This window comes from Rhinolophus ferrumequinum, chromosome 8 (assembly GCF_004115265.2).
Source record: "Rhinolophus ferrumequinum isolate MPI-CBG mRhiFer1 chromosome 8, mRhiFer1_v1.p, whole genome shotgun sequence".
In the NCBI taxonomy this organism is placed as follows: domain Eukaryota; kingdom Metazoa; phylum Chordata; class Mammalia; order Chiroptera; family Rhinolophidae; genus Rhinolophus; species Rhinolophus ferrumequinum.
In genome coordinates this window covers 62,211,926-62,232,686 of record NC_046291.1, presented here as the reverse complement: position 1 = coordinate 62,232,686, position 20,761 = coordinate 62,211,926, and the positions used below count along the sequence as shown (strand labels likewise).

The window sequence follows — 20,761 nt, the reverse complement described above, 5'->3', positions numbered from 1 at the left end:
GCTAGAGCTGCCATAATGAAGTACCACAGATTAGGTGGCTTGAAAAACAGAAATTTGTTTTCTCACTATTCTGGTGGCTGGAAGTCAAGGTGTTGGCTGGGTTGGTTTCTTCTGAGGCCTCTTTCCTTAGCTTGTAGATGGCTGTTTTCTGTCTGCGTCTCTAGGGTCTTCCCTCTGTATATGTCTGTGTCCTAATCTCTTCTTTTTATGAGGATACCAATCATATTGGATTAGGGCTAATGACTTCATTTCAATTTAATTACCTCTTTAAAGACCTTATCTCCAAATGCAGTCACATTCGAAGATACTGGAGGTTAGTTAAGACTTCATTATATGAATTTTAGGCTGGGGACCACATTTCAACCCATAATATTAACCCTGTTTTTATAAAATATGGAGTAACAGCTAGGCCTGTTTTAAAAGGTTTTGTGATATGGCTATAGAGATCATGCAGCAAATTACAGCCCATTTACTGCTGTCTCCTGCCTTCAGGGGCTGCCTCTTTCTGTTTTCCTTTTTGGCCCCAGGCTGAGATCAGCAAGGCAGTCAGAACAGGTCACAGTGGGATCCAGAAATCCAAGAAGAGGGTTTTGTATCAAGTAAATAAAAGGAATTATCATCCATCTAAGGCTTCTTGTTTAAATTACCATGTTTATTTATGTCAACACAAAATACAATAAAACAACTTACAAAAACCCATTTTATCTTCATGTAACATAACTCTTCAGTGAACAGAAGTACTACTGTTAATGTTTTGGCCTTTTCAAGGTCCAGCCTCGGGTCAAAACAGCATTCAGAGAAATAGCAGATTCTTCTCTATATATACACACAAGAGGGAAACTTATATTTTCTAGAATCGCATTCCAGGAGTAATATAAAAATATCACATGTAGAGGTGAATACTACTGTTGTGTCGTCAGCATTGCCAGTTCCTTTTTGCTCTACATTTTCCCCAGCCCTTGGGCTTCAGTCAGGAACCTAGGGGGTACATTAGCCCTTCAGGTTTCCAAGGTGATTGTTTGTAATTCTTTTAATAGAGTGGTGTACTCCACAAGTGTCTGATTTACCTGAGTTATTTAGAAACCAAGTGATCGATGTGTACAGATCTATTTGTAGGATTGAAGAAACTGATAGATCACTCGGTGCCAATTCAATGGTTAAACATGAAGCCTCCATTACATAGTGAACTCTTCACCTAGTACAAGACTTCACATTGCTCTTTACGCAAAAGTAATAACCATTGCACAAAAGTAGAAGACCTCACCTGTATTCCAGTTGTTTAAATTCTATATGTTTAGTCTCAGTACATTTTCAAGCAAACGATAGTTATGTATCACTTAACTCACAAAATCTTCCTATTATTTCACTGACAAGAGTCAATCTCATGGAAAGATGGAATAGTTTGGAGCTAGAAGATCTGGGTTCTGGACCCATTTCTTCTTACTCTCTGAACTCTAGTTTCCTTATGAGTATCAAAGAAGATGAGAGTGTTTTTAAAAGTAGTGTTTACTATAAGAAATATTATTCCGCAGAGTCCATCTCTTCAATCAACATATGGATCCTTAATTATTCACATGTATTTTGCAAGTAAAATCTTACATTTTAAAGTAAATATATTATGCGTATTTACCACATGCAGCTGAAATGTCAAGTTGGGTTATACAAATGGGAAAAAAATATAGATTTAAAAAAAAAACCTATTAGTCATGAGGGACTCTTGATGTATTTGATTTAAAACCACTTAAAATTGTATTCTATTTAACTCAGTTTCCTTTTGTATTATTGAACTTCTCTTTGAATAAACTATATAATCATTTAAAGTAACTTTTTAACAAGAAATTAAAACTTTCGTATGATGATCATAGGGGTTATAAGATTGCAAAACTGAGTAAAATGGATTGAGAAATATGGGAAAAACAACAGTCTAAAAACTCAGAATTAGGAGGGAAACTGAGTATAGAAGTTTATTTTTCAGGTAATTAAGAAAAATCTAAATGACGAATTGTTATTTTTGTTTTTTCTGGTGACTTCCTAATTTATGAATTACTTCTTCCTCATCTGTAAAACAAATAAAATATTTGTGTACCTGATTTTTAGGTGCAGGCAAATCCACAGAAATTAATATTAACACTTAATTTTAATTTTTACACTTGGGACATCTTTTGAAGAATTGCATTCTTTCAGCTGAAGTAAAATCAGAATCTCATTTCTCATAATTTAAAAAAAATTCTCCTATAGGAAAGGGCGGATTTAGTAAAAGTTTGAATTCATTGGCAAGTGGGAGTACATAATGTAAGAATATGGACTTCGTGACTTTGCTGAGACAAAAACTTCAGGTAGCTGTATTCCTGCAACAAATGAGATTCTAATTTCAAACATTTTTCAAATGCAAATCGGGCCCTCATGAATCATTTTGATGATTTTTTGAGACACTAATGCAACAGAGTTAGTATTCCTCAAATGATCCCCAAAGTCGCTCCTTTGCTGAGGATATTTCTCTTCTTGATTATTTTGAACCTGCCAACATAGTCTCTAACCTTCATACAGAGAACGACTGATCTCCAAATGACCTATTATTATCTTAAACCAACCTCATTTTGAAGCAACAAAGAAAAAGAAAATTAAACAGTGCATTAACATTTCATTATCAGTGAAACAGACTTTTTTCCATGTATGAAGTAGTTTACCCATCCGTGGAAAGGTCCACCTTTTGTTTTTCCCTGTGTTTGTAAGTTACATTTTTAAAGGTACTGGTGGAGCCTCTGTACAGTGGATTGGTTCCCTAAAAAAATGGGGGGAAAAAGAGGTTCAAATGAAAGTTTATGTACATTTCATTACACTGTTTTCATATATCTAAACAATTTCATTATACGTTACCAATTGGAAGAATGAGTCAGTCTCCATCTTGGAAGCCATTTGAATAATTTTGATAAATTTCATATGTCATATTTTCAGTATTTTAAAAGTTATAAATCTTCATTTTATTTGTTTAATATGCAGAGCTAGTCCCATATGTGTATTCTAAAACTCTTACCCTTTTTGGAAATGCACTAACTCATGGATAGAAAACAAGACTTGAGCCGTTTTGGTCACTGCTATTTCACCAGCACTAAAAGAGTGCCTTGTCCATAGTAGACACTTGGTATTTACTGAATGAATAGAATGAACCAATAGATGACCCAAAAGTGAAATGTAAAGTAAAAACGTAAAAAATGGGAAAACTGAACTTGTAGAAGCATACAAAGGTGAACGGCGCAGTATGTGCCTTTAAGAAATGTGTTGCCGGTGAGAGGCACCAAACAAGGGCACAAATAATTTTGCTAAAATGAGATAAAAACTCAGAAAGAAGAGCAACTAGCTGCTTGGCACAAGCAGGGAAAGATCCCCAGGGCAGTGAACTAGGTGGATTTTGCTTCCTAGAGAATAACAGTATGTGAATTACAGAGTCACAAGAGGCTGGTGTTTGGGACACTGGGCTCATGAAGGAGCATAGGTCCCAAGGCAGGTTGGGCAAGATGGCTTTGCCCTTGAGGCAGTAAGGAAGTTGTGTGCAGCGCCTGGATAATTCAGCTCTGCGTTTCCAGGCGCTGTCACCAGGACCAGAAAGATCAAACCTCTCTAGGTATTTGAAGAAATACTAAATTTGATCCTTCTATTTTTCTCCTTTAGTTTAATTGTTCCTGGCAGGCACAAGACATCAGTTAAGGTATGGTTTTTTTCTCTCCCACTTTCTAAAGTTGATCACATAGGCTTTGGTGTCAAACAGCCTGAGTTCAAACCCAGCTCTACCACGTGACTTTGCTTAAGCAACTCGCAGTCTTGGTGTCCTCATCTGTAAGAGAGATTACCAAATGCCTGCCTCGTCCACGGGGTAACGTACTTTAGCATAGTGCCTGGCACATAGTAAGTTCTCCATAAATGCTGCCTCTTCTCATCAGCTCTTACTTACAGCTGTTCTTCACATTGGGAATTTCCTTCTCTTTTACGTTCTGGAGGGGGTTGTAAAGATATTTCCCCCCAGGGTTTTGGTGCTCTTAACATTTCCAAGCCCATTTTTGAGTATGTATGGCATCTAGGTAAGACCAAAGACCCTCCAAATGACTAAATCTTATACTTTGGTCTCCTTACCCCCAGAAGTTGTAGAGATGGTAGCAGTTACTAGGCATAGATTTGAAAAACAACAATTGCATTTGCTTTCTCAGTACATTTCTCTCTGCTCTCAGAAAATCTGAATAAAATTAAAAATGTTCTCTGGCCTCTCCCACCTCTTGCCCTTGGATTCACCGCAGTGTCTTCATTCTGAAGAGAAATGACACCTGCACCTGTTTCCATGTTGCCCAGAGCTGGTGGCCTGACCTCTGACTAACAGGTTACTTTGGTTCATGTGCCTTTGGAGAAGGATGCTATCTCAGTAATGAGGGCAAATAGAAAAGAGGTTCCTTGGTGGTGGATGATCAGCGATGGCCAAGTCACCATATTGTCTCTATGCCTGAGGTCAGCCCGGATAGTTCTGAGGGCCTTCTGGTCTTCATTTAGTCTTGCTGCCATAAGAACTTAGGGTTTGGAGGGTGAAGAGCATAACCGATGCAGTCTTAGATGCAGGCAGATGATCATTTGCCAACAAAAATCACATATAGAATTCTATTACGTTTAAGAGAGTATAAGCTATTATGTTTAAGTTGGTTGCAGAAGAATAAGGAGCTCAACTGAAGAGGAAAGATAAAAGAAAATAAGAAGTGCAGGATGGGGATGATGGGTGAGGCGCTGTCCTGGAAGAAGAGGGTGGCTTAGGGAACAGAAAAGACTGAAAATTCAGAATAAATGGCTGTGAGAAGGGTCAGCTTAGATCTGTGGAGGATCAGGAACTCTTTTGTGCGCCTCATCTCATGTCATGTCAAACATATTAAAATGCACTCCAATCCCAATCTAAATATAATTTATATGCACTCTAAAGGAGGTGGCTCGAGTTGCAATTGATTGAATACACAATATTACTTTGTAGACATTTAGCTGAGTGTTTAATGTTGATTGTGCAGTTTTCATTCTGTATTTTGAAGCAACTTCATTTATTTAGGTCTGCAACATTTTGGGGGTCTCTTGCACAGCTAATTATAGGGCCTGGCCATACTAATAGGGGGTGGTAGATGAAGCAGACCCCACTGTAGTGGGAGGGTCAGGTGGAAGTTTAAAAGTGGGGGAAGAGCAAGTACATATTGAGGGAGGAGTGGGGACAGGAGTGTTCCCTGCCCGCAGCTGATGATCAAAGCTCAGCAGAATGAGCTCAGACTGGGTTTGTTGGCAGGAGAAAGAAAGTATGGCAAAGTCCCATACTGCCTCCTCTAGTGCCATGCAGGTGGCAACTGCCCACGTAGGATTTCCAGCTGAGACACAACTTGTTTCTGGCTCCATTTCTAGTGAGTCTGCTCTCCTTCACTGTTTAGATAAGGTGGAGTTTCCCCCAACCATCTGGGGTGACCAGGCCAATTCCTCCAGGAGTATGGAGGTGCTGATTTAGGACATGGATTCTGCAAACGCAATGGCACATTTTTAGAGCGTGAAAAAATGGTGATAAGAAAGCTCTCTGTCATGACCCACAGTCTCTTCATGATTGCCTAACTGCCAAGTGCAGACCTGATTTGCTTAGCACAGTGCAAAATCAATCCATGACTGCTAGAAATGTCAGACTGAACATTTTTTTTTGCTTCCAGTTAATGACTTGTCATCCTAGAAAAAAATGTCTAATCAAAGATGAATTTAAATATCTTCCCTTTCTGTTTTCATAAAGAATATGGATGGGTTTTTTTTTTTTTAAGTATAATAAAATGTACTTTTCTTACGGTAATGATGAAATGTTTCAGGGGCAAGAATGAAACTCTTTCTCTTCCTGAGCTCTGTCTGTCACTTTTAGAGTCCAATGGGGGAAGAGGGGTCTATGGGTCAGGAGACCCAAGTACCCCTACTGACCATGGAGGTCCCCCAAGTTTTGAAGGCCAATCAAATTCAGTTCTTCAAGAAGAAATAGATGTTAGATTAAAAACAGAATCAAATGGAGCGCCCCAAAATGGATGCGCTGAGCAACGTTTTTTTTCCCAAAGGATGTATTCGTGAAATTTGAACTGAATTATTTGAATTAAACCTCTTTTGCATCCAAGTGAATAATTATTACCTAGTCATTATCTAGTCAAGAACATCAAACATTTGTTATTCAAAGAACTCAGTTTAATAAGGGAATAACATTTTTCATTCATGCTTTTATCTATTTAATGATATTTTTGTTCCATTTTAGCTGAAGAAACAGCAAAAACTCAGCATTTGAATTACAGTCATGTTCTACATCCTGAGGGAAAACAATGCATGTTTTGGGGAAATTAATTGTTAATTAAATTGTTATTTTAAAGATATTAATCATTTGTCAGTATTCATGACTTTGTATGAGAACATTAAAATGTGCTGGTGGGTAGATAACATCACATAATTGCCCAAGAACTTGTTTGTGGGACACCTGCTAGTTATTTTGAGGGGTCAAGGAGGAGCTTGGAAGAACAGGTTGCAATTAGGATCATCAGTTTGGGAAACTTCTTAACTTCTCTGAGCCTCAATTTCCTTGCATTCAAAATCAGAACATCAAGAAGACTTCCCAGGGCTGGTAGTTTTTCCACTAACTGCTGCGATTGTTTTTTTGTGCTAACTTAACCACATTCTTTTGCCTGGTTGCCCTTCTGACCATTGCCAGGCATTTGCCTGACAGCTGATGAGAGGTAGAAACAGCTATGGCCAGGGCATCAGGAGAAGTTAACCGTGCCAACACTCTGGCCTCATAGTACTATGTGCTAAGTCACCAAACCAACCTGTCAGGTGACATTTGACCCTGTTAGGGATGGATAAATTATATTCTACATGCAAATCCACAATTCACTTTCCTGAGGGGTTTTAATTATGAAAAATCCGTACATACACAAAAGAGGAAAGCTGTATAATGAACCTCTATAGACCCATCACCCAGATTCAACAATTATCAAGATTTTGCCACACTTCCTTCAATTATCCATCTCGCTCTTTTAGCTAAATTATTTCAAAGCAAACACAGCCTTCACTTCCTTTCACCTTAAAATCTGGGTTAGTTTTTAGCAAAGCCATAATTCCAAAGTATCACACTTAATCAAATTAACTCTAATTCGTTGCTATCCTTTAATGCTCAGTTTATATTATCCTTTTTCCAATTGTCCAAAAAGTGTATTTTTACAGTTGGACTATTCAAATCCAGACCAAAACAAGATCAATACATTGCATTTGGTTGTTGTGTCTAAAGGCATCTTTAATGGGAAGATAAAATAGATAAAAGTTTTTATTGTCCATTGTCCTGCACCATGCTTTATGATTATTTCAAAATAACTCCGTAAGATAATGTCCCTTATCAGGATAAATTTATCCAAAACAAAAAATTTTCATTTGTTTTAGGAATTGAAGCTATCACTATAGACTTAGAGAAAGAAGTGTTAAAACCAACTTATTTGGGCAGGTGAACCCAAAGGAGCATTGTGTTTGCTTGTATTTTCTCCTGTGATATTACTGTTTTTAGAATCAGCAATGGAAGATAATTGCTATTAGATAGCTGGATGCACCATTAAAGAGAGAGAGATGAAATTAAAACCATGAAATTGTTTCTATGGGCCTCTAGAAATGTAATTATCTCTCCTGTGGAAAAGAAACACAGAAAATTGGAGTCCTGTTTTGTGTTTGCTTACTGTGAAGAGGAGACACATAAATTATATCTACTGAGTACATATATTTAAAGGTTGATACTTTTTGCTTTTTTTCCCCCCCAGTAGCTGTTTAAAGTTCATGTTATTCAGAAAAACTAACTGGATGGTATTTAAAAATTCTTCTCAACTTTGCTTTGTAACCTATTATGAGTAACGAGTTATTTCCATGGTAATTGGCATGAATTATTTAGTCCTCATGCACATTATTCCATTAGCTATAACATAAACGATTTATGGAAATCTTGGGATAGAACACCTATGCTTTATCAAATGGGGCCTGAGGGGTCCTCCTGGTGGTGAGAAATAAAAATATATGTCCTTGGTTTTCCTAAGTAGCTCCATAAAGAGTTTCATGAGACTCTTCAGAGTGTCTAGTAGGGAAACCACCCTACTGGACAGAGAGCAAACTGTATGCTATCAGGGTTATCTGGGACCCCAAGCAGAATGGAAATCAAAGCTGTTGGGGCATGGTGAGAGGTGTAGAGGAAGAACATGCCATCTAACTCTCTTTTAGAGCAGATGCGTATCTCTTAAAGTTCACACCCCCTCTCCTCCACAAGGCACTTTCTGCTCTAGACAAGGAGTAGCCCCTAAGTATTCACATACCGTTTGCCACTTGGCCTTTGACCTTTCTGCTTCAAATTTGGCAACTTCTTTCCGATCATGAAATGACACCAGCAGCTTCCAAATGCACAGTAGGACAACCCCAATAAGAAGAATAGCTAATGAAACTCCCAACATGATCATGGGGATGTTCGGAGGTTTCGGACAGTCTGTGAAATCAAAGAAAATTATAATGAGAAGATGGTACAATTAACATTTTCGGTAAACAGTAAACATTTCTCATTGAATTATCCAGCCACACTTTTTCTCCTGTAGAGAGAATATAGTAACACCTTTTGTTTTGCTGATTTTTTTTTTTTTAAAGCTCAGTCACTTGTTGAAAGATAGCCCTATTCCTTCAAAGTAGAACAAAAGATAAAGTAAAAGTTTGGTTATTCAAAGCAAATACCGGCGGTGCCAAAAAAAATCTATTGATCTTTTATTATTGGTATATATTGAGTATTACAACTTTAATAGTTTTTTCATTTCTTAAAATGTGTATACGTTTTTTGGGGCACATTCTGTAGACATACACTTGAGTGGCTGACTCAAAAAGAGTTAAAATCCAAAAGAGTGACGATTAATGAACATGCAATATTTAAGGGACCATAAAAAAGACTATAGTTTAATCACTAAAGCTGGTCTCTTCTGGGTGTATGATAAAGTACAAATGGAATGGGTGTGTGTACGTGCGCATGTGCCAGTACACACGTGCACACACATGTAATTACTTTTTCATGGATGTTCTTGATATATGAACTGTCTAGGGGACTATATTCAAAATCATATAAAACCTATCTCCTGAAAAGTTTGCTGCTTGGTGCTGCTGGGTTTTTTTAATATGAAGACAATGATAGCTTTCAGTTTTATTTTAACTCTAATGCCTGGTGTCCTGGAAAGTTTCTGTACTGGGGTCAGGAGAGGTGTGTTTAATCCCCATCTGATGTCCAGTAGCTGTCTGAAATCCACCAAGACCTTTGATCTCTCTGAGCCCAGGACACTCATCTGTAAAACAAAGGTGTGGGACTTCAGCGTTCCCTTAACTTCCCTGAAAATAAGATTAAGCCCAGCTGTTCATGCTTATTAAACCCACAGCTTCCTAGAAACTTCCCCCTAGATTCTGATTCAGTGGGTCTCGGATGGAGCCACAGATTTTTTTATTACTAAAAGTATCCTGTGATTCTTATCTTCAGGGAAGTTTAGGAAGTCAGATGTTCTGGATAGTCCTTTCAACTTGAACGTTATATGAAATGCTATTTTTGACTCTATTGATATTAATGTAATTTTGCAATTATACAGTACCTTCCCTCATTGACAGCAGAATGACTAATAATCCTTGCCTGGGAAAGGATACATTTCTTAATGAAATATTATAATTAAGCTCTCCCTTTGCTTTCATGGGGGAAAAAAAAATCCCACATAGAAATTATCATTAAATATCTGCCTCCCTCTGCAAGAAGTGAAGCAAATCCATGGTATCTAGGGAGGAAATGAATCATGCGTAGTTTATCCTAACTCTTATTGCTTTTAGATATTTAATAAGGAGAGTTATACACCCAGGACTAGTCATGCTGCTTTCAAGGTAAGAATCTATAGCTGATCTGAATTTGAGCAGGACTAAGAACCCCCTAACAGCATGATGCCTGTCCTCATACACCTTTGTTCTTTGGCCAAAGAACCAGGGAGGGAGATCATGCAGAAATAAGTAAAGGAGCTGATGAAATAGCAACTGCCGTATGAAGAGCTAAAGACTGTTTCTAGCGTAGTACACGAACCATGGCCGCTTCTAATAGGTTAGCAACACTCTGCTGCAAAGAAAGCGGCATGTGCCTGTCAATGGGGATATATACTGGCTGCATCTTTGACTCCGAAATGTCGCGGGGGGGGGGGGTGGGTATATCATGTTCTTGCTCAAAGCCAGATGATGCTTGCCAAGACCCTGCAGCTAGAACCTGAATTAGGAGGGCTCTCCAGTAGGGAATAAAGAAAGGAGACACAGGCATGGTCTGGCAGAGATAATTATTTTAAGAATTTAGAGTCATTGGGAATTATACATTTCTCAAGACAAGAGTTTGGCCCGAGTTCCACAGCACATTTTACACAATAGAATTGTTCACTTTTCCTACTCTCTTTAGTATTTCTTGAGATGCTCAGACTGAAGATGTATTTCTAGGCGGGAGAAGAGGGCACATTCTGTGTGCAGCCCAGTGTGGCCTCTTGGGTCAGTGTTGCATCTGATTTTAAGGTGCTGAGTTTCTAACATTGTGGGCCTGGTAGCTCTGCCACAGGAGGCTACTGAGCACGAGAAATGTGACTTTTCCACATTAGGTTGTGCGGTAAATGCAAAATACACACTGATTTCCGCAATATTTTGAAATGACAGTATTGGGGGTATAATGAATTAAATAAAACATTATTCAAATTCATTTCACTTGTTTTTTGCTTTTTACTTTCTAATGTGGTTACTAGAAATATTTAGATTATACGTGTGGTTTGAATTAACGTTTCCATGGGACAGTGCGGGTCTGACATTTTCAGGAGTCAAATATTTGCTCTGATGGCACAGCCAGGGGGAGGCAGTGTAGCACAGCAGTGAAGAGCATGGGCTCCAAGCCCGACGCCAGCTCCCCGCCAGCTCAGGTGCTTAATGGCTGTAAAACCTAGCAAATCATTTAACTTCTCTATGCCTCCATTTCCTTATCTGTAAAATGGAAAGAATGGAAATACCTCCTTCATACGGGTATTGAGGGTATTAAATGAAGTAATACATGCAAACCATTTAGACTTATGTCTGGTATATGGTATTAGTAAGGGCTCGGTAAATGAGAGCTGCTGTTGTTCTTGTTGTTATTATTATTATTATTATTATTATTATTATTATTATTATTATTATTATTACAACAAATGTACTCTCCCCCCTTTTCTATCCTCAAGACCTCAAGGGCCTGGAGTCTCCCAATTGGAAGCCATGGGTGTGACACTCCCACCGGCATTCCTCTTAGGAAGGCTTCCCAGCTGTTATTCTTGTCTGAGTTCCTTATGAATGCAGCTTTGACCTCTGAGAGTTTCTCTAGATGTAAGAAAAAAAGATGAGCAAAGCTCTCCCTACATCCACGTATGCCCTGATGGTGACCCTTCACCTGGTTTCTTTTTCAGTTTGTTTGAAGGACCCTGAGAATCCTAACCTCCTCCTTTCTCATTTTACCTCTTTTCTATCCAGGTCTCCCACCGGCTGTGCTGGGAGTCTCTGGTGGTAAAGCGATGAGAGGGAACTAGGGGCTCCTGGGGGTGGGCTCCCCGCTCAGGGCCCTTGGAGCTCTGGTCTGTCTAGGAATGCCAGCATTTGCCAGGAGCTGTCAAGTGACTCTTGTCAAGCCTCAGGGAGGTAACTTTTCCCTACTACAAAGCATAGGGAGAATAAAAAGCCTTCCTAAAAAAGCGTCAGGGCATCGAGTGCTCTCAGAAGGATGGCATATTGATGTGCCACTCATATTGTGTGAAAGAAAAAAAGGAAAAAACTAATAGTCCAGTAATGAGGAGGCATTTGTCAGCCAAAGGCACATTTTTCTCACACACACACACACACAAACACACACACACACACTTCAAAATCAAACCTACTCGATACAAAAGCCCCCAAATTGAAAACAGACCCTATTCTGGAAATTTGTTCTTGTTATTTGGAATTCATTTTTCCAATGGAATTAATATTACAAAAAGTGGCTTTGATTTTAGAAAAACTTGATAAAGCCAACAGTGGGTTGAGGGTCTAGTTGCAGAATTTGATTTTATAAACAGATGAGGAGGCAGGGTTTTTGTACCACAAAGTAATTATGCCTTGTAAAGTATGATTCACTTTAAATTTTCTGAACTAATGGCCCCTATGATGTATTTTACATATGCATTTCCAAGAAGTCCATTTACACGAGATTTTCAAGAGCACGTCTCCAGATGCACTCTGCTCATCTGAGCTTGAAGGTCACAGTCACAATCAGAGCCTTGTCTCTTGCCTTGGGCCAACCTCTCCATCTCCCTGACCCTCGGCACTGCAAGGTGCTATTTTTCTAATCCTCTTCTCTGGGTTCATTTATAATGTCTTGAACTTCCTTTTTGATTACTTAGGTATTGCTTTGGTTTTTACATTCTTAAGGGATGTCAGATTGATATTCTTGGTTTCAAATTCAGGGCTTAGTATTTTGTCCGCACATTGATAATCAAGCACACACAGCAAAACACCTGTACCTTCTAGCCTGCCCCCGCTGCTATTGTCTGGGGTACAACTTAGGCTCTGAGCATTTGTAGGGAGGAGAAGGAGGTTGCTGACAAGGGCTGGAATGATCTGATTTAATGCAGTCGTCATTTCTACTGGAAAGGTTTAGGGACACATTCTTAACTGAAGACAGAAAAGGGGAGGCACCTGTGAAGATCGAAGAATGCAGTCAAAGCCGTCAGGGCAGAGTTGCTCAAAGGTCTTAAAGCCATCTGTACCTGAGTTCCCTGGGCCACACATCAGGCCTGCTGATTCAGGATGCAGGCATTTTAACACACTCCCCAGGTGAGTCTGATGCTCTCTAAAAATTAAGAACTTCTCAACAAAAGTACCTTTCCCACTATTTTATTTTCTACCTAATATAAACTCTCTCCCCTTCTCTGAAGATGAGTTTTTATTTGACAGCTTCCCGGGTCCCAAACCGACTCCATAAGTTGGTGTAGAGGAAAATCCACAGAAGCAATGGACTCTGACTTCCTTTACAGATTATTTCCTTCCTCACTTTCTGCTTCATGTCTTTTCTGATTTACCATTATCACTTAATGAACCATGACTGTACGTTATGAACTGGCACATGCATCACTCCATTTAATCCCTGAGTCAATCCTTAGAAGAAAGTACTATTATTTTTCCCATTCTACAGATAAGGAAATCTCATCTGTAGACTCAGAGAGGCAAGTATTTTCCAGAATGTCAAGCAGCTATTAAGTGGTAGAGCAGGATTTGAGCCAAAGTTCGCCTGATTCAAAATTCATTCTCTTAGACTGTTAGGCTCCTTCCTGTTAGTCTTTCTGAAAGGTATACCTTTTGCTTACATTGTATTTAATTTGCCCACCTCTCTGCAATTCATCAGCCAGCTTTCCTGGAGAGGATGATTGGTACAAATACACTCATCTTGTGATTTGGTCTTAATAAAATGACATTGGAACATATCATACCTTTCAGTAGATATCTTTCAATTATTGTGAAAGTAGAGGCACTTCAACAAAAATTTGGAAATGTCTTTCCTGGCAAGCTACCCAAAATGTCTTTCTGGTTGTTTCTTCCTCTCCCGTGTAGTATCACTTACCATTGACAATGGAAGGTATGCCACCCACCTTTCTCGTTGATGCCGTGAATGATAGTTTTCCCTTCGTTATCTGTAGTTATTAGGAATGTAATAAGACATTCATTTTCTCCTTGCAGGGAACAGGAAACAGAACTATCCTTTGAGAAATCTGCAGATAAAGGAGTCATTCATTAGGTTAAATGAGATCCCAAAAGAGATTATTTTTAAAGCAAAGCAGTATTGAGTTTTAATATGCAAATAGGAATTTTTAACATTGTAGAATAAGAATAGAAAAGACATAGGGTTTTCCCCACCAACTGAGGTTTTAGTTTCTACTCATGTTCCAGAAGAACAGTTCGAGTCGTGGTCAATCAGGAATGACCATCAAATGCACCTATCAAACTGATGGGGGCAGGATTTCAATAGAGTGGAAGTATTTCAAGGCAGGGTAGCCCTGAAATGGCCCAATTATGGTCATGAGGGAGCTATATGTTCTTGGCTGAGAGCATCTGGGAGGAAGCCTAGCTTACATTTCAGAAGGAGACTACACAGTCCAAACTGATACTGACCCTGTAAAGGGGACTTTCCCACAATGGCATAGTCAGGATTTCTGGCCACGTATCGTCACAACAATACACATAAATTAATATCAGGAAATGGAGACTGAAGTGTTATGTAGCCCAGGGACCAACAGGATAAAAGTAAACCCCAGATTAAAAGGAACCCAGGATGACAGTTTGTCTAACCATTCAGTATAGCCCCTTTCTTAATTAAAAATAATAAATATAAATATATATAAATATATATGTGTGTGTGTGTATATATATATATATATATATATAAATAATCCAGTTTTCCTCAAATCTTTTCCAAATAGAAATTTCTTTCTTGTTGAGCTTATTCAAGAGGCAGAAAATAAATGTCATGACAGAAATTAAAAATATAGTAAAATGGTCTATCTGAGATGTTAATACTTTTTTTTACTAGAAATTCTACTGGTCTGGCACCTATTCGAAAATTATGCAGCATTTTCCTAATTTAAAAAAAAAAAGAAAAACGTGCTTAAAGTTCTCCTATCTTCTAAGTTGGATCCTTTTTAATGATCTCATTACAAACACTTTTACAGAAACCTGTAAATAGAATGCCCATTTATTAACCTAAAATGTTAAGACATACGATCCAATATTAGTGTACTATGACCCAATAGGTCAGAATATTGAAACTGGGACTGTCCCAGATAATCTTGCACATACTCTGGCTAGATTTATAACTTTTTTCATTAGCTTATTTACAAAAAGGTTTTAATAAAACAGAACCTAGATATGTTGCTCTGATTCGAATAAAGAAAAATTAAATAACAGGCTATTTTTGGTTCAGAAATGCAGGAGCCACAGAAACATAGAAATATTACGTTGCTTTGCATTTAGTCTATAAGATAAAAACCTCCTATCAGGGTTTGTGAGAAGTATGCTCGTATTATCTACGAAAACAGGGACTAGTAAAAGTAGTAAAAAATTTAGCATTACTATAAGATTTCAGGTGATAGATTTAAGTGAACAAACTACTTTTGAATCCACAAGAAGCATCTATTTACATAGAAATATTAAGAAATTTAATTACAAATCATTCTCATTTGGTCATTCCCAAATGTTTATGATCATTGAAATCACGTGGGAGTTCTGAAAAATATGGATTTCAGGGACCCATCCCTGCGCATTCTGATTTGAGAGATCAGAGGTACACACAGGTGTTAGTGTTTTTAGTGAGTTGTTTAGTATTATTTTTAATAAGGTGATTCTGAGTAAGAGGTTTGGGAACCTCCAGGCAATACTTGGTTAGTGAAATCTGTGTCATTTCACATGTTTGATAGCAACAGAACTGCATATGTAATTCATGCTTTGGTCAGTTTTAGATGGCCTTCACCACACGTCCTCCTGTTACACCCCACTGCAATTCGCTAGACTTCATGGAGTCTTGGGGAACATGGCTTTTCCTGTCAGAGAAGCTTCCTTCCTTTCCCCTCTCCACCATGACAATGCATACCCACTCTGTTCCTCTCCAACTTACTTAGTGGAACATTTTATTTTCAGGTAGAAAATATGTGGACAGCTTATAATACTCCTTTTAGTAATATTAATCCTGCTTTTTTATTTTCTTTTAAATAGCTACACTGAAGCACAGGGAGGCTTAATTTACTTGGCCGGGATTATTTAAGTTTTAATGGAACTGCTAATATGACCTTTGGGTCATGACTCCCTTCTTGCTTTAATTACTACACCACTCCTTTTCATGACTGTTAGGACTCTAGATTTAGCCTGTTCTATAGTGTTTGGGTATTAAAATGGTATTATTGAATGTGCAAAGAAAGGGTGCAGCTTGGGTTGGAGATTTGCATAATTAGCCGCTAAGGTTTTCTTTTGTTGCTCAAAGGAAATGGAGCTTTCTTTTCTACCCACCTCTATGAGTGCCAGCAGTGCTCTTCTAGAATAATACAATGAAAATAAGATCTCAGGCAGTTCATGAAATCATACTTAGAAAAGAAAGAAATGTGAGAATGGGTGTGAAGAGACCAGGGTCTAGGAAGGCCCAGGAAAAATGTGGAAAACATAAACCGTCTGCACCGCTAAATCAAGATAACTATGTGTTGAAGACCTCTGTCCTGGGCCCAAGCCAGTAGTTGTCAGAGAAAACAGTTTCCCAAAGGGGCAAAAAAAAAGATTCTGTGGTCAAATAAGTTTGGGAATCCCTCCTTACTTTAATTCTTCCCTTGCCTCTCCTGAAAATTCTCAATGCACATGTAATTTAATGTGCATAAGAACTCTTGGGAGTCCCTCAAAAAATAAAAAGCTTACCTTCCCATTTCCAAAATGTATAAGATCATGGGTGTTTTTTTTCCATTTAACACTTTCAGAATTGGTGTTCCATTGAGTACACTTTGAGTAACCATGCTCTGAGTACAGGAATGTTGGGTAAATTAAAAATGTCTCTTTCAGTAAAATGGATTGAATAAAGTTAAACCACAATCCTTAGAAATGCTAACACAAGTCACCACAGCACCACTGGGGAACAATTTATTTAGATCATAAAGTTATACTTATTTTATTTTACTCTCTGTGTCCTTGTTGGGGGAAGTGTGGGCTGATAAAAGACCCTTCAGAAGAGCAAATATATTGTGATAATTTCAAGGTGGTATGATCACTAACATAACTGGGTGAATAACTTGACACAGACCTATAAAAATGCTCATTAGAAAAGTGACATTTTAATTCACAGGCTGACAAATATATTCTTTCTCAAATTCATCAAGATTAGTCCTTTAAATGGTATTAAAAATGATTATTTTCAACTTAAGAGTAAGACATTGTTGCGTTCCCCTCTTTTGAAGATAATTTAGTCAATCGCACAAAAGGCACAATGCAAATATTTTAAATGCCACTTTAGACCTCTCAAATGCAAGCATTTAAGATAATGTACTTAGAAAAATGTGTATTTAAATATTGTAATTCCCTGTTGATGATTTACATGTTTCCAAGGTTCACTCCTTTTTATTTTTTCCCTCAGCACATTCAATTTCCCATGCTGCTACTGAATTGAGTTCTAGTAATTGGCAGGGCAATTTCTGCAATTCTTAGTCATTCCTTGGGACCACCTAGTAAATATCCCAGATGTTTGCTGTGAAATACAGCCAGAAGGATATGCTGAGACTTTATACCAGTTACTAACTAATGTGGACAGTCCACAAATACCACTTTACTCAGAGCTTTTACAGCATCTTATCTTCAGTATTAGGGTAAGGGACACACCATTTTGTCCAATTTATGGCTATTTGGCATATTTTTCTTTAGTCCCCAGAAGAGCACAGACGAGGGTTTTTACGAGCACTTATCATGCCCCTCCATACAGGGTTATTCAACTGTGCACAGTCAGATATCTCAATTTTGAAACAATGTAGGTAATTTTCAAAACAATATAAATGTCACTAACTTATTCCATTTTGGAAATGGATTAATTTCTGTATTCTAATTCTGTCTATTCAAGACACATATCCTAGAGTGTCATAAATTATTGTCTTGATTATGCCACTTTGCCTGAAATACATTTTGGTCGCATCTCCACAGCGTGCAGAGCAGCAGTCCTACCTGAGCAGCATGATAACGCAGAGAGTTTGTGATGATGGAAAAACCAGTCCCCCCCAGATTGTCCTTTTAGGAAGAGTCAGTTCTCTTCTTTGTTTTAAAGTTCACCAATTATTTTTTTCAACGGCCTTCTCAGCTAAAATACAACCCATTTAAATATCTGAGATGCTATTTTGCCATTAGGAAGAATCTGATTGTAAGTAATTAAATTTAAAAATGACAAGGGAAAGCAAGAGCAGAATTTGTTAGCAGTTAAAGGTAACAGGCCCTTCTTGTATTTGGAGGGTGAGACAACAAGGAATTAAGGATTGTCATGTAATGTCCATGTTGAGAAAGTTGGGAATAAAGCATACAGAAGGAGGAGAGGGGAGAAAAAATGACCATGAATCAATAAGTGCCCAGTGTCAGATGGCTGCTCTCAGGAAACCCATATTATACTTTGCTTTGTCCTATTTTACAACCAGATGATAGAGGATGATTTCAGGTTTGGAGTTAACGTTTAGATATTCCTTCAATTTCCTTCAATTCTAATTCAAAAAAGTATAGCATCCTGGACATCTCTACAATTTCCTTCGTTCAACAGAGGTGAATTTGACAACAGAGCTGAAGTCAAAACAAGAGTAGCCGTGACTTTACATTGCTTGTATCTCCAGCCATCAGATGTTTAGCCTTACGGGTTGCATTTACCCTTAATAACTAGCATGAGCGAACTAATGCCTGGGTACAAATGAAGTGCAGCTACTGGAAAGCCCATCACAGAGTTTCTGCCTCACAAGAACTAAGTAACAGGAAAGGAAAGCAATGTAAGACAAGCAGAACCTTCTTCTTCATTGATGGTCACACCGGCTAGCTTGCATTTGTCAACACATTCTTCTCGGGCCTGGCCATCTGCAGAAAGGTGGCATTCAATGCAGCTCCTGTGAACGTTATTCAACAGAGTTTATCAGGTCACATTGACAGAAAATAGATATGCAGCTGGGATGCTGCCTTAATGCTGTTACTGTGTTGCTTTAGGACTGTCACCTAGAGGACGATGCCTTGTGTTACTTTCAGAAAAATGGTTGGGTGATATCCAAAAGGAAACTGCTTTGTTCTTAATTCCACTCAGTAATCAATGTTCCCTGAGTGGCCTTGATAATAGCTACTATTCTCATTTAACTCTAATGATTGCTCTGATTGGTTAAGTTAAAAAAAATCAACAACACTCAGTTACGTTGGTATTTGATTTAGCTGTTTTCATTTTACATTTTCCTGGGAAGCGTTTATACTGCTAAAATATAATTTGAGGCTAGACAAAGTTTGAATTTCTTAACAGAAATGCTCTGTATTTTAACAAGAATTCTAAGACTTCATATATATGTCATGAATGACTATTTAAAAGTTTCGCTTTTCTGTATCTCTTTTGAATGAACGCAAGCCTTTGATAGAGGTGGTTTCAAAAGCTGAGCATTACAGCCTGGATCCTCATTAAAACAGGCTTTTGAATAAAAGATCACTATTTGTCGAAAATTGTATTTCCAAGAACATAGCCCAGGAATGAAGCCACTCTAATGAAGTCTATATAGCAAAATAGAACTTAGACCCTGAATTAATCTTGTATGAAAATCACTTTACAAACAGATTGTGTTTGGAGTACCCCAAAACAGCCAAAGTTTTCTTACTGTGGGCACACATCATGCTGCCTCTCTTGTCCTCTGGCCGTGGAAATGTATGCTGTTCCAACTGCTGGAAGCATGCCCCACCCCCAACCATGGCTCATCACATCTCAGCCCAAACTACACACTTCCTTAGGCAAGTCTTCCCTGCCCCTTACCATTTAGTTCCCTTGCAGTGGAAGCCTCTGAATTCCTCTGCAGGAAGGGCTTAGGAACAACAATCTATGTGGAGATGGGGATAGAAGTCTTGTCTGAAACTTGCATTTGCAGTGTAAGCATATTGCATTTATCTTGGAGACCTTGCAGGGGGCTGCTGGAGATTTTGGAAGCCCTTAGAATCTCTATCCCTTTGTGCATTTCATGATGGCTGCCCAAGCTAGTCAGGTAGACCTATCGCCTGCCATGTAGCTCCTATCATATAGTGCCTTTCGTATCCCCTACTGTAACTGTCAGCCCAAGGAATGAATATTGATTTTCTCACTTTGTTTACATTGGAAATGCAAATATCACCGCATTTTGGGTAGCAGAATTAATGAAAATATGAGCTTCTTAAGCATGTTTGCTGCATAATACCTCATACACTACAACGTCATAACACAGCCAACTTGGAAACTTGTTTCACTGGATCTACAAATGTTGCCCCACTTCCCTTAAGAAGTTATCTGCCAACCAAAGAAATAAATTCCTGACTGGAAAATAAGAAAATGTGGTTTTGTTTTTGTTGTTGTTTTTATGGCATAAAAGAAACTACAATACCCAAAAGCTGTGTAGAATGACAACCAAAGAATGGTGCCAAAGAGCATGAGCGGTAAAGAAGTAGGAAGGAATCAAAAGCCAAGATTGTCTTTCTGTCTCTGCTTCCATGAGTCTATAGATAGGAACGAATCAGTAAGGTCAGGCTATGAACTTCTCAATAAGAAAGAAGCTTGTCTGTTTCCCCTGAAAAAGTACTGAATGTGGATGTCATCCGCCTACCTCCAGGGCATTCCTTATGTGTGGCTGGCATTGTCACAGAGAGGTCATCTGACGCTATCAGTGTGGGACATCAGCTCAGCTTCCCCTGCCAGTATCTAGCAGAAATGGGACATTGTGGCCCTGGATAACCAGGACTGAGAAAAAGGCAAGCCAGGGACTGGTGTCCCAGGCTGACGATCAGAGAGGCCGTGTGGGTGCTGATGGATGCTCCGCGACCAAACCCCGCAACGGCAAACTGAGGTCTGAGCTTATAGAATGTCACTGGAACTTTGATCCTTATGAACCCTCTGGGCAAAGGGGACTGGAGAAGG

General features: G+C 38.5%; 1 protein-coding gene across 3 annotated transcripts in view; it reads right to left on the bottom strand.

Moving 5' to 3' along the window:
* Positions 1 to 1,089: 1,089 nt before the first annotated feature.
* The window catches only part of ITGB6 (integrin subunit beta 6), a 126,902-nt gene continuing 107,230 nt past the window's right edge, over positions 1,090 to 20,761 (bottom strand). For all 3 annotated transcript variants that reach the window (XM_033111295.1, XM_033111294.1, XM_033111296.1), the window contains 4 exons: positions 18,640 to 18,737; positions 13,734 to 13,853; positions 8,370 to 8,536; positions 1,090 to 2,782 (listed from right to left, as the gene is read on the bottom strand). In XM_033111295.1, coding sequence (XP_032967186.1) covers positions 2,684 to 2,782; positions 8,370 to 8,536; positions 13,734 to 13,853; positions 18,640 to 18,737 — 484 coding nt within the window. In that variant the 3' untranslated portion in view covers positions 1,090 to 2,683. The remainder of the gene's footprint in view (positions 2,783 to 8,369; positions 8,537 to 13,733; positions 13,854 to 18,639; positions 18,738 to 20,761) is intronic.